Here is a 14,940-nt window from a genome sequence, read left to right as displayed (position 1 = left end):
GTACCCATTTCCTGTATTAATATCCATGTTATATTTACTCCTGTTATCTCGTACATGTTTGACAAACTAAATAAATAAATAAAATAAAATAGAAGCAACTTTGTAGAAGACGGCATGCAGGCAAATGCTCTTCCTTTGAATACCTTTAGTTCCTCCAATAGACTCTTAAAGGCAATATCCATTAACTGTATCATAGTCATATTAACCCTTTAACTTATGGTGTACTCACATTTTTAGGGCCAAGTGACTGAAATAATGTGGAGTTGGCAGTAGAAAAATCAAGCTTGGAATACCACATCTGAAGAGATTTCAGCTTGCTCTGGAGGAGAAAAAGTTTACATATAATTTTTAATTTTATTTAATTTTATAGCCACCAACATAGATGGTTTGTAAATTAAAGGCATGAAGAAGACTAATATTATCTACTAGCCAGCATCAGGACTATTGTGACTCTAATTACTAGTTACTAAATAGAACATGAGCAGTAAGATACCACTTTGCTCATATCCTCTTTGTGGGCTCCCCACTGGTATCTTTTTAGCCACTGTGAGCCACTGGATATGATTAAATTGACCTTTAGTCTAGCCACCACAGTTCTTCTGTAGTTGCTTAGACAGGAGGCAGTGGCACAGCAGCAGAAAATTAAAACAAAACAAAACTCTAAACTAGGAAGTCAAAATAACAATCATCTAAACACCTTTTTATATAGATGGATAAATATCAGACTATTGAAATTACATAACTTTCTTTAATTTTTCAATGTTGTAATTAATTATTTTATTTTATTTTTGTAATAATTTTTTTTTTATTTGATAACACAAAAATTCCAATTTCAATTGAACAGTGTGTTCTCTGGGTACAAATCATTTTAGGAAATAATAATCAAGGTATTTACAACAATACTTGTTGCATTAATATCAGTTGTATTAATATTAATAATATTAATAATATTTGTTTAACCATGTTTGTTTATGATGAATTGAATCTACTCCATATGAAATTGCATTCTCTAGTCTTGCCTCTCTTGATACAAAGCTGATTCAAAGTCTTCAAAGTTGACAAATTTAATAGAATTAAATAGAATATTCTATTCTATTAAATTAAATATTTAGTTTAGAATTGAACTATTCTTCCATATGTAGAAGATCATCTTTTTTGAATCCAAGCACAATATATCCAAAGTTCTTCCAGGATTGAACATTTCTACATTTTTGAAAGATAAGGATTAAGAATATCAATGTATTGTTAAATTAATTGCCTTTAAAAAGTTCTGATTCATCATGTCTATAATATATGACCAATAAGGAATTACATATTTACCAACATTCCTTGAAATTTATTACTAATGTAGCATATTAATAGACCCAAACAATTGTTTTTTTAAAAAAAACTCTGAATGCTGGGGAAAAGTAGCAAACTGCATAGATAACAAAAATTTTAACAGTATTTATTGCTATTTAAAAACCTTTTCAGAATCTCAAAAATACTAATAGCATTTCTAAAATTCTAAATTCTAAAAACAATTGATTAAGAGTATTATGAGCCCATGACTTTAAAAAAAAATGTACTGCTACCCATTTTAAAATAAAAGAAAAATTTATACTATAATTATAACTACTATAATTGTCCCGATAAGATGAGCCCAGCTTAGGGCTCTGATATTTATTCAATATTGTTTCCATTCCAATGCATGACTGAGATTAATAAATGGGCCTCATAATACTATTTAAAATCAGAACAACAAAAACAATTATTATTTACTTCAAAATAAATTAAAATCTGGTTCATTTATCATCAATTCTGCTGCTGATAGTTCCACTTAAATATTTTAAAACCCATTAATAAGCTAATAATTATTTTTTAATGGAAGGAACAAATATCCAGAATTTCCCTGTTCAAATTAAGTCTTTCTTGGAAATCTGAGTTACACAGCAGAAATTAGTACTATAATCAAACCACAGGAAGCAAAACATTGCAGTACCATGAATCTGAACTGCACCACGTTTATTTGTTCATGGACAACTTCTGACAACAGCCAATAAGACTGGGTGCATAGGAATGGAATTTGTCCCTCAATTAGTTTTATGTAACATTCAACTACATAGTCACTTCAAAAATGCCAATCATTCTAATTGCTATAAATAAACAAAACAAGCTATTGTCTTATCTTATTTTGATCATCTACTCTTTAAGGCACCTGACAGAGTGATTGAGGTACAGTTCAATTACTTACAAAGGATCCCTTCAAGTGGAAAACTGCCTTTTGGGGTGACACAACATAGGGAGGAAGTGGTGGCCTGATGCACTTTGAGTGGTTACGAGTCTAAAAATAAAGAATAAATTGCACAGATCAAACATCACCTCAAAATGTAATTCCTTTTATTTCCATCATCCAGACTGTATATGACATTGCTTATTTAGATAAAGAGTGTCACCCACATAAAAGCATAATTATCAAATTCTGGAAAATCATTATGTATGTATGTATTACTTTTTTTAAAGATAGGGTGAAAAGAAAAGGACAGAGAAGAGAGAAATCCCAAGAATAGCTCAATGAGAACTGAGCTATGTTTGGTGACCACGAAATACTGACCACAGGAATAGGGGGCAAGGTTTCCCCACCCCATCTTTGTCTGTCTTTGTCTCTCTCCTAAGACAGCATTCTGAAGAGGGTGTAAGTCATAATGCAATACACTGCAATAATAATTCTGCTTGCAACTTATGTCTAGGATATCCCCATGAACTGTGGTAGTGACTGGGAGTGAGGAGATCCCGGGAACTAGGTTATTCTATCTGATATGCCAAATCAGGAAGTGGAAAATACATCACTAACACACAACAGAAAAAAAAATACACACACACAAAACATAATCAGTAAAAACAGACCAGGTTTGCATTGCTGAATCCTTAGAGCATAATGCAAGACCTTAAGATCACAACTTGAAAATTGTTAAAGAATATAATGAACCACAATCATAAGCTTCTTATTGTCTACTCAGGATCTGAAAAAATTCCCGTTACAAAGATGTGGTTCAATATAAACAAATATAAATTTGTTTAATATATAAATGAATAACTTGACTTTAGTATTGCATTTCAAAATGTTAAAAAAAATCCTTTATACATACTATACTAATAATTTATACTACAACCCTGTAAAATAAATCAATATAACATATCCCCAGAAGACAAATTTGTTTGTCTAAGGCCTCTTCTCGAGGCCTGTCAGAACTGAGACTCAAAGAAGGCACTTCTCATTCACAACTTAGTCTTAGGGACTATATTAGACCAACTGAAAAGACACTAATACAATGCTCCTCCTAGAGAAGCATTTATTTTCAATATAAATCAGCAGGTGGCAGCATTTGACTGATTTTGTGGGGGCTCAAAAACTAAACAGTGTTATTATTTGGATGGGAGAGTATCAGAGACTACTTGGGTTATAGACTATACTGAAAGTCGGGGGTGGGGGAGACACCTTGAAGAAATGCAACAGCAATTCATTTTCATATTGTTGCCATGAATACTCCATGGATGCATTAATGCAATTAACAGGAGCCAAGAGCAACTCAAAGACAGTATACTTCCATAGCATTCGTCCTGTTATGCTTCCATAAACTTTATAGTGTGTGAAATCAATTCTACATTAGACTTTGCTGAATAACACTACCATTGTTTCAATGATGACGGTCAGATTGCCTAGCCCATCAGTCAGAGCCACAAAGCTTCCACCTTTTTTCAGATGCCCATCTACTTTCAGGTAATACCAGCCTGGTTGGGTGAACTGTGTTGTATGTGCTGTGTTAAAACAAAAAACAAAACAAAACACTGAAACCTGCTTCAATGGGAAGAAAAAATAATAAGGTCAACACAAAATCACATGAAGAAAGGAGATAGCTCAATTGTCTTACAAGTAAGCAATCATCTCGCTCTGATTGCAGTACCTATATATAGTTACAAGTCAAAGAAAGGTCCAGGAATAACTTCTTATAGGAATGCAGATGGTTATGGGTTTAATTCAGAAGAGCTCCTTCATAATGTGCAGGATCATGAATGCAATACCAGTCTGTGACTCAATAAAACTACTGTGGTTTGGACCAACAGTTCACAGCCTGTGCTCTCCAGCTATTCCGGATTCTACGGCCTATAAATCCCAGACAGATCAGATATTGTAAACTGGAAGGTTCCAGGCTAGACTCCAGTCCTAATTGTCAAACTTCTGAATTAAAAAGTATTTTGAATGATTAAGCAATAAAGTAAGAACAGCATTATGTTCTCATACAACTCACACTTTTTTCATAAAGTTATGTGCTTATTAAAATGTAAGCATTGAATCAGTACATTTAATGGTCTGAATTCCAAACCTGACTGAATCAGAAATCTGTACATGGGAAACAGAATGAGCCTATGGCCTCAATTTTGATAGGACAAAATCTCTGAAATTATTTCAAATCAACAGTAGTCCTATGAAGCTACTCCATTGTGCAAAATCTTGCACACATGTTGAAACAAAACTGTTTTACTCCATGCACATTCTCTTATAATCTCTAGTAAGAAGCTATGTATTATTCATTTAGAAAGATTCTGCTATACTCCAACAAGTATTACGATTCAAAACAATAGATATTCAATATGCTACTCAACAGCTCAACATGCATTTGATAACTGGAAAAGTTTATGTCTAACTTTTAAAATGTACCTGTGACCCATATAGGAGAATTCACAGAGTAATGTCCACTCCATGGTTCTTGTGCTGTCATTAAACCACACCTTCCAAAGGGTAATTCTTCATAGTAACTAGCCACCAAATTCCAAGCAAGAGTGCTAAGAACAAGGAATAAGAAAAAGGAAGGAAATTATTAATTATATTCCACTATTCGTAAACCAAAATGTTCCAAGTGATTTTACAGGAGATAGCAGCAATCATTAATAAAATCTCAATAAATAAGTATATAAATAAATGGAGGTGGTTACCAAAGGTGAAAATACTGACACAGACTAACCTTAGAGAGGTATTTATTTACCTGCCTGCCTTTCACTCACTTCTGAAACTTTTCACTTGATGGTAATAGCGCAAAAAATCGAAAGGAAGGGGCTTCACAGATGTTTAGACAGTTAAGTGGCCAAGCAAACATCCACCTATTTAATTCATCCCAAGAGCTACTATATATTGATCAATCAAGCACAACGTAAGTATTTACCAAATCATATATTAAGAAACACTCTTATGGGGGAATGTCTGCAGAATAAATGTTCTTGTTATGAATAATTCATCTGGGGGGGGGGGCGGGAATAGTTGGTCCAACTTTCATGAGCACAATTATTTCATTTGTTAAAAATATTGATCCAATTGTCACTGCCAAAAGAATTGAGCAAGGTTTTCACATTATAGGTCCACATTATTGTCATGAAATACACTTTTATATCACCAGACATATCGATACATACGCAGTCATGTTCCCATTTACATAATTTTGATTCAGGATTCGAGCCCAGCAACCAGAACCCACTTCATTGTTGAAGGTACTGTAGTCCTCAGAAGACCAGAGTTTCTTTAGAGTTAATTGAGCAGCTTTCACTGTTTCTGTCCCTGGATAGTGAGCCCTAGGCAGGGGAAAAAAGTATAAGTTTTAACTCCAATATATATGCATTTGATTAAATAACATTCTAGAAAAGTATAGAAGGCATGGTGTCTTTTCTGATAACGGTATTTCCTCAAGGCTTCAATTTTTGATGGTTATATGGAAAATTGGGAATCTCAACTAGTCTTAAATAACTCATAGCTCTTTCAAGGGCATTTCAGCAATCTCTTTGCTCCCATCTATTCTCCTTAGCGTTTACTTTTACAGCAATGATAAATCTGTGGCATAGCAAATAAAAGTGTTCGTGCATGAATTCAGGAATAACATTTAAAGGCTACCATTTACAATGTGAATGCTCAGCATTTATCCAGCATTTTAAAAGTCAGAAATGTTTGAAAAAAAGGAAGAGTAAATCAGTACGATAATCCCTGGATTGCAGTTGGCAAGTTTTAGCCTTAGTTTTCTTTATGGCTATCTAGTAAGATCAAAGGAAAGACAAAATTTTTAAAAAGGATTTCCAGGGTTTCACTATGTGGCAGCATTCTCTCATTACTACTGAGCAGAATTTAGAGACCTAAATGTCTCAGTGCTTTTAATTTATGTATCTTAAAACATGAGTCTAGATTCCTTTTGAAATGAGGAGATGCAAAATAACTCAAACCTCTGTCTTCATTTAACAACTAATATATTCTGAAGTCTAACACTTGGTACAGAAATCTCTGCTAGGGACAGTCTTGTCAATCCAACTTAAATCCTTCCAATAAAACATAAGAGACTTAATATCTGCCTCTTTAAAAGTTATGTTCAAAACTCTTTAAAAATTGGGACCAGCAAACATTAGAGATAACTGTGACTGGGGATTTCTATTGGTTCATTTTGATAAAAATCAGAGCAGAAGACCACTTTAGAATTTTCTTCTTTTTTTTTTCAACAAATACACAACAATTACTTTCATTTTCCAGCTACATTCCTCAACAAGATTGTTTACACTATGCAAGCAAAGATCATCAGTTTTCTTTTGTTAATCCATCTGACAGCTGTCCTTGTTCTCTCCCAGGTTGGTAAAGCCATTTTTCTTTCATCATCTTCAGTCTTGTTAGTGGTCATCTGTGAAAGGTATCCCCTCCTCCTCCTCAACTTTGGCAGGTCTAGGCTGAATTTCCTCTCCTTTGCTTCAAGAGGATTTAAACTCGCCTGAAACTAGCACACCAGAACCAAAAAAGCTTTAGCAGTGACACTGTCAAGCCCAGGGGTCTCCACCTTGGCAACTTTAAGATTTGTGGACTTCAACTCCCAGAGCTTTGCTGGCTGAGGAATTCTGGGAGTTGAAGTCCACAAGTCTTAAAGTTGCCAAGGTTGGAAACCCCTGGTCTAACCCATGTTAGGTTTATCAGACATCCATGTGTTTTCCTAAAACCAAAAGCCAATTTTCAACAGCCAGAGCTGTCTTCCATCATCTTAGATGCTGGTCATTACACATCTCCCTTAAGTTTTCTCCAAGATCTCTTTCTCAGAGCATCTGATGAGTTTTAATCTTTCACTTCTAATGTCAGCAGAATAGTTTTCTTTGGAAATCTTTTCTATAGGAAATTAAACCATCCCTATTCTTATCTAATAGCTAGAAGAGGCACTTGGTTGATTTTTATGTAGATATGTAAATAGCCAGCAGGAAACCAGGGCTGAATGCAAACTATTATAATAACCAAGTACGAAAAACAAGTGGAGCAACTTTTATTCACTGGAGAGCCATTGAGGTGCTACCTCAGCATATGTCTATGGAAATTCTCAGTCATGCAGATCATGGTTGCCCCAAAGGTGCTTTTCAAAAGACAACTGGACTTCGTTTTTTTCTTGAAGATGTTTCACTTCTCATCCAAGTAGCTTCTTCAGGTCTGACTGAATGGTGGGGATTGGAAGGATTTATATTCTTTGCAATCATATGATAAATCCTTCCATTCCCCACTATTCAATAAGAACTGAAAAAGCTTCTTGGATGACAAGCAAAATGTCTTCAAAGAAAAAACAAAGTCCAGTTGTCTTTTGGGACTACCTCAGCATATCATCTGAGTTGAAAGTATACAATTGAAACTACATCTCCCATAAGATCTAGGCAACATGGCCCACAATTGTTGATTACAGAAGATATAGTTTGAACATTTGGGTGACCCAAGGTTTCTCCATCTCTTCTACATGTCAACAAATCTGTTTCTATCTAAAATAAATAACCTGAATTGGGAAAACTCTTTCTACATTTCTCAACATAAAACTATGACGAAGTTGTACAAATGCACCAAAAAACAATCAAACTATTCGGGGAAGAGTTAATTTTGAGGGAAAATAGTAGGCAAAAAGAAGTTTCCAATCCCTTCTTCCAATATTATGTATACATTAAATCTCATGAATTCAGGTAATCATTACTTAATCTCCATTCATTCAGTGATTTTGAAATTATGATGGTGCTGTATGAAGTTCCAGCTGTTGCAGCACCCCTGCAGTTATGTGAACAAAATTCAGGCACTTGGCAACCAGCTCGCACTTACGACTGATCACATCATCTTCACAGTCCTAATTTTAAAGTCCTGCTATTTCCTGCTTAATAACCTACGGGCAACAAGAGCAACTGGGACTACCTGGATTGATGTTGCTAAGCAATGTGAACTCATAATGTTGCACATTAAGACCACATCACTTAGTGATGGCAATCCCAGTCCCAATTGTCATAGTAACTTCACACTACCTGCGTAAGAGTCTGAAGGGAATAAGCAGCCTGGGTATTGCAGTGAAAAGAAGATGGAAAAAGAAAACGAAAGCATTTCCTTGAACTTTCCTATGCAAAATTGCCAGTTTGTGACAACTGCACTTTTGTCCCTATGGACAAAAGGACATGAAATCAAACAGAAATAAATACTTTTTAAAAAAAAGACTGTCAGGGATGTGGTCATATTTGCATATGTCATTTGACACTTTGAAAGCTCACGAGTCTAAAGATTGCAACTACTTAATATTCCAGAAAGATTTTCTTTCTTCTCCCAAAAGATGCTACCTCTATCAGATGTGACGGCAAGGGGTTATGAGGAAAGAATCAGTTTTGTAAAGATGCCCTACCCAATAATACTGACTGCTTCATGGAGCTCAGAGTCAGTGAGCATGAAAAAGGATATTGGTTCCCATAGGTCATCGCTGGCTATGATCTGCACTCGCTGAAGGTCTTGCTTATCCAAAGCGTACCTTAAAATCTTTTAAAATAAAGAGACAAGTAAAGTAGCATTTTACTCATTTTTATTTATTTATGTATTAAATTTGTATGCCACCCATATCTCTGCCAAGCAACATTTTTCCCATCAGTTGTAAGAAATAAATATTTAAAAAGCCAAAATGTGCAATTTATTTTGCTGATGTCTAGCAACAAAACACGTATCTCTCTCTATGACAAGTGCATAAATGTGAATAGCAGTAGCACTTAGACTTATATACCGCTTAACAGTGCTTTATGGCCCTCTCTAAGTGGTTTACAGAGTCAGCCTATTGCCCCCAACAATCTGGGTCCTCATTTTACCGACCTCAGAAAGATGGAAAGCTGAGTCAACCTTGAGCCAGTGAGACTCGAACTCAAGACTCGAGCAGAATTAGCCTTCTATACTGCATTCTAACCACTGCACCACCAGAGCTCTTGAAGTAAACGCAACCATTTGTCTGCCAAAGCAGACAAATGCTGGTGGCTCGGCAGACTGATAGCATTGTGATTAACACCAGCTGTCTGCAATTACTGTAAGTTCGAATCTCACCAGGCTCAAGGTTGACTCAGCCTTCCATCCTTTCTAGGGTAGATAAATTGAGGACCCAGTTTGTGGAGGCAATAAAGCTGACTTTGTGTAAATATACAAAAGTACGAAGGCTATTGCTTAACGCATTGTAAGCCACCCTGAGTCTCCAGAGAAGGGCGGCATATAAATCATTTTTTTTAAAAAAGGGGGGGGGAAATAGAGCAAGATGCCACTCTCTTCAGTAAATTGCTTCATTTCTAAAAGTTTTAAATGGACAAAGTTCATAATAGTTGCTTTGGATAGTGAGATGGATGGCATATAAATTAATTAAATAAATAAGAAACCTCCATGGACAGGCTGGGGAAACAAAGAGGCAAGCCTCATTCTCCAAACAAAGATATATATCTCCTGCAGCAAAATTCTAAAAGTCTTTTGTAGGCAGACACCTGTCATTTCAGATGCCAGAATAAGAACACGTCGAAGAATAAACAAATCAGGACAAAATCCAATGTCTGCTCACACCACAGAATGTTCTCCCCCTTCCTCCCCACTGTGGTCCGCCTGCCCCAATTTACCCCAGAAGTTTCTTCCAGCCCAGAGAACAGATGTCTATGGAGATTCTCATTTATCCAGGTCACAGTGGTCTCAAAGGTGGTTTTCATGAGGCAACTGGACTTTGTTGTTTTTCTTTGAAGACATTTTCCTTCTCATCCAAGAAGCTTCTTCAGACATCATCCAATCAGAGCTGAAGAAGCTTCTTGGATGAGAAGCAAAACGTTTTCAAAGAAAAACAACAAAGTCCAGTTGCCTCCTGAAAAAGCACCTTTGGACCAGAGAACAGATGCTAATGATGCACAGGGTGGAGGATGGAGACAGAGGAAGAGAAAATAATTTCTCTCTTCCACTGATGGAAGTACTCTAGCGTTGTCAATGAAACAATTTCCCCACCCATATTTAGCTAACAGTGTAACAACATCTTCAGTGAAATTGAATTTCAGATTACGAAAGAAATATCAATAAAAACTCACAGAGCACTCTTGCACACTTATTGACTGAAGACCATTAACCAACTTTGAATAGCCAATTCTCTGCAAAGCTATCAGATGACACCCAGAATAAAGCTCAAGACTTGAGATTATCTACAGGATTGCAATTTGAGCCAAATTTATAACGTGCATATAGACTATGACAAATGAATTGGAGACTTGATAAACACTGAAATACTGGAATCAAATAAGATACTGTAAAGATCAAGAAAAGGTATGCAACACTCTAAAAAACAGAACAGCTAAGATAACAGGGGAATAGGGGAATTCTAGAAAGTTTTTATACCCTACTGCATTTTGTAACTTTTAGAAAAGAAAATGTTTTCTAAATGGGGAGAAATATTTTTTCTAGATAGTAAAATGATGCTATAAATCCAATCATTTATTTACGAAAAGTGACATTTTAAGATTTGATAAGATTTTCAATACATGTGTGTGTGTGTGTGTGTGTGTGGGAGAGAGAGAGAGAGAGAGAGAGAGAGAGAGAGAGAGAGAGAGAGAGAGAGAGAGAGTCCAATTATGTCTTCATTTCATCTTATGTGTTAAACAATTTTCTTTCTATGTTAGTAGTAACATGATATTGCACACCTAGTGCATAGGTTCAGGATAATGCTGGATTTGAACTCTACAATAACCTTATTCTCATTTTATACAGTACCTCAGTATTAAGTAATGACAAGCTTGATGGTAAAAATTCAGCTATCAATGAGTTTTTGCTTAACTTATTTCAGTGTTATTATTTTGAAGTTCTAAAGTGATGCTGCAACTGAGATTCAGCCATTTCTTCTTAGATATACATAATCAGTAGCAAATGGTGGTTTGATGAGAGCCAAGCAGTTATTTAGGGTACCAATTTTAACTTTTCTCAACTGCAGTATCATCAGAGGGCCGTATATTTGGGGGGATCAGAAGAAAGACAGGCACCCTGCCATTTATAAGTGATGACACCTGCCCCTTGAATGGCGGGGGACAACTGTCAGCCAGAATAATTGTTAACAGTCGTAAATGGCAATGATAGCAATGACACTTGGGAGTTTGATCACGAGAGAGGTGGTATCAGCTTCAGAAGCACTCTCATATCCAAAGTTTCTAAGTTTCTATTTCTATTCTTAAGAAACAATAGAAAATCAAACTGCAAAGCTTAGGTTCCACAACAATCTTCAGCCTTACTATAAATGCATAAGTATAAACTTTCATTTATAAATTTTCAAATTTTCAGGTATAAATTTTGTGGTTATTATTTAATAAAGTGCCATCATTTCTCATAAAAATCATTTTTAATAGAAATCAAACACTGTTCCATTTTTAATGTCTTAAAATTTATCCACTGAAATGGCCCTTTGAGTGCATACAACTACTCTCTAATGGTTTAGCTTAGTCAATGAGTTAATTAATGCAGCACATCTACACAACGTATTAGATAGCCATAAAATCAAAGCACTGAGAATATAGAGAATAAGATTAGATGATACAGTTTAGTAAATCAGACATGAAAATTATCACTGATAATCTCCAGGTAGTGTGTTCACTTTGGAAAGGTGACATTTAAAAGCATAATGTACAACACAGTCCTGCATCTCTGGCAGGGTGGATAAAATAGATGTTTTTTTTAAATTAAAAATCAGATTTTTAAAATTTAAATCATATTTTTTTATTTAAATCATATTTTTTATTTATTTTAATAAAATGCTTTTGGAGTAAACAATCTATCTAAAGATAGTTTTCTGTTTAAGATACATTAATAATTTAGTTTATTCAGCATGAAATGGAGCTTAGCTATGTAGCATGAAGTTGTATATTCTGCAATATGTACATTTTGGGTAAACTCATTCAATGAATCCAAGCTCTGCAAACAGAGGTAATATGCACTCTAAATAGGAAAGCTTCATTTTGTTTGCAAATAATAATATTAAAGATTTTAACTACCAGCAATAATGAGTTTAAAGAGCACCTGTCATTTCAGATTTATCATGGCAGCCCTGTTAGCAGGCATCCACTCACTTGCAGCCCGCCACATCCCTCACCTTGTTGTGTCACTGCCGCATCACCAGTCATCCCATTAAAGTGAATGGGACTGTCGGTGAATCAACAGCGGGCCAGAGGAGGAGCCGCTGCGGGACAGAGATGATAGTTGCTCTTTAAAAGTTATGATTTAAATTGAGTTGATTTAAATCAAATCCACCCTGATCTCTGGCATTCAAAGCAACTATGATACAGATCAAAAAGCAAAATGAATATATTAAAAATACCAACACAATAGACTAAAACATAAAACAAAACAAAACAAAATGGGACATTTTCCCAAGAAGTGTATTCTTAAGCTACGGTAAGACCGCCATCACTGAAAAGGTCCAAGCAATCACAAGAAACTTCCTCAGAGTTCCTATTCTCTTCTATTGGTTCCTTAATAAGATAGTCAATAGTGTTTTAACGTTCCACACAATCCTATATATATACAAGTATATTAACAACTCTTAGACTTTATGCCACCAATTTTCAAAATTTCCCCTAAAGATCAACACATAGTGAAGGTACTGAGAATTGCCTATTGATATGAAGCCTTAGGTTCTTATGGTACCCATAGGAAAGGAAGTTACTATTTAAGAAACATCCATGGAATATACTATATAAAACAAAAGTCACATAGTTACAGAAGATAGCAGAACGATGTTGGTATCCTATTAAGCTACAACTTATACCGTAGTCAGCTGGAAGTAAAACTAGTGTCAGGTGCAGGACTGGAAACAAATGATACTGCAGCCCATGCATAAGAAAAGCAGGATAACCAAGCTTGTGTCCAAATTCTAATTAATACAAAGCTTTATATATATAATAGAGGAATAACTGTTCCTCTGTATTTCCACACTTACCCTACTATCTCAACCGCGTCATATAGATAAGGATCGACTAGCATGTGATTGGCAATGTTCCAAGTTCCATCCGCAGCAATGATGCCAAGGGTGTTTAAACCCACTCTGTCCAAAGTTTTGCGAAGTACCTTGTTAACAGATAATATTACTTGAAGAATAATTTTCACCAACTAAGGAACATGACATTAGCTTAAAGGAACAAATAAGGACAAGGTAATCGAGTTCTGAAACGAATTGTTAAAAAGCTAAAATAATATATGTTGTTGGCTTGCCTAGATTTCATAGTCCTTACTAGGAACTGTGCACTTTTTGGTGATAATCAGTTAATAAGAAACGTTACTTGTATAAGATTGGCTACTTAATACACAAATCACGGCTAAACAAAGAGGCAGTGATTCAAAACACATCTGAAGAAATTTAGGTGGCACATGAGACTGAAACCTTACTGATCTACTCCCCCAAATCTATTTTATAAGTAATCAACAGGGGGGGAAAGTATGCATTATATGCACTACTTCAAAGGGTATTCAGATGGCATCAATACCAATGCCACCTAACCAGAGCCCATTCTTATTTCAGAATTTGAGCACTGACCATTTAATATGAATTTAATACCTAACCTGGCTATTAAGAAGCACATGTTGAACTCAAGAATTTGAGAATTCTTTTAAGTATCTTGTTTTAAATTAAAAGATAAATTAAATTACTATCAGTGTTCTACACAGACATTCCCCAGAAATATTAAACCTTATTTTACTTACTATCTAATAAATTCCCATTTTAAGAAAGACAGTGCTTTTTCATAGACTGTATAAACTAGAACAAGTGATGATTGCTAAGAGGTTAATCTGCCTGAACAAAAAAAGCCTTGTTCCAAATCACTGTTGGACAGCAACCATCCCAGTTGGGAGGAGGGCTCAGGCACGGAATTAAGTCTGTTCCTTGGCTACATCTCCAAATGTACAGAGCCAGGAAGATGACCTTGAGAGAGATACACTAGATCCATTACTAAAGCAACAAGGAGAAATACATGGCTTAAATTTAAAACAGAAATACAGAAAGGCAGAAATACAGGTAGCAATAGCACTTATATACCACTTTACAGTGCTCTACATCCCTCTCTAAGCGGTTTACAGAGTCTTACTATTGCCCCCAACAATCTGGGTCCTCATTTTACCAACCTCAGAAGGATGGAAGCCTGAGTCAACCTTGAGCCTGGTGAGATTTGAACTGCCAAATTGCAGGCAGCCAGCAGCCAGCAGTCAGCAGAAGTAGCCTGCAGTACTGCACTCTAACCACTGCACCACCTCAGGTAGTCCTCACTTACCAACTACAATGGGCAAATTAGCCACTGGCAGCTGTTACAAAGCAGAGCAGTTGTTAACCACAATGTCATGTGACGGCACCAAATTACAATGTCAGTGTTGGCTGCAGTCAATATGTGGATCACCACAGGTTGTAAAATGTAATGTCATATGACGGTAACTTGTGACTTCCTTCTAGCTTCCCCATTGACTTTGCATGTTGGAAGCTGGCTGTGAAGGCCACAAATGATGATCATGTAACTTAGGAACATCATAAAATGCATTCTGGTTGCCAAACAGCTGAATTGGGACTGCAGGGATGCTGTAATGCCCACAACTTTAAGGACCAGTAACGTCTCGTTTTTCTGTACCCT

The 14,940-nt window shown here is 35.7% G+C and overlaps 1 protein-coding gene across 2 annotated transcripts in view; it reads right to left on the bottom strand.

The window, feature by feature from the left end:
* The window catches only part of GALC (galactosylceramidase), a 46,597-nt gene that overhangs the window by 12,487 nt on the left and 19,170 nt on the right, over positions 1-14,940 (bottom strand). The window contains exons 7-12 of one of the 2 annotated variants that reach the window (XM_034418275.3): positions 13,263-13,390; positions 5,449-5,604; positions 4,700-4,824; positions 3,671-3,798; positions 2,234-2,323; positions 230-319 (exon numbers count right to left, since the gene is read on the bottom strand). In XM_034418275.3, coding sequence (XP_034274166.2) covers positions 230-319; positions 2,234-2,323; positions 3,671-3,798; positions 4,700-4,824; positions 5,449-5,604; positions 13,263-13,390 — 717 coding nt within the window. Of the gene's footprint in view, positions 1-229; positions 320-2,233; positions 2,324-3,670; positions 3,799-4,699; positions 4,825-5,448; positions 5,605-8,687; positions 8,819-13,262; positions 13,391-14,940 lie in introns of both variants that reach the window. The other variant, XM_034418273.3, reaches the window with a different exon arrangement.

Source organism: Pantherophis guttatus, chromosome 1 (assembly GCF_059756535.1).
Source record: "Pantherophis guttatus breed Tessera chromosome 1, ASM5975653v1, whole genome shotgun sequence".
NCBI lineage: Eukaryota > Metazoa > Chordata > Lepidosauria > Squamata > Colubridae > Pantherophis > Pantherophis guttatus.
This window is presented reverse-complemented; position numbering and strand designations above follow the sequence as displayed.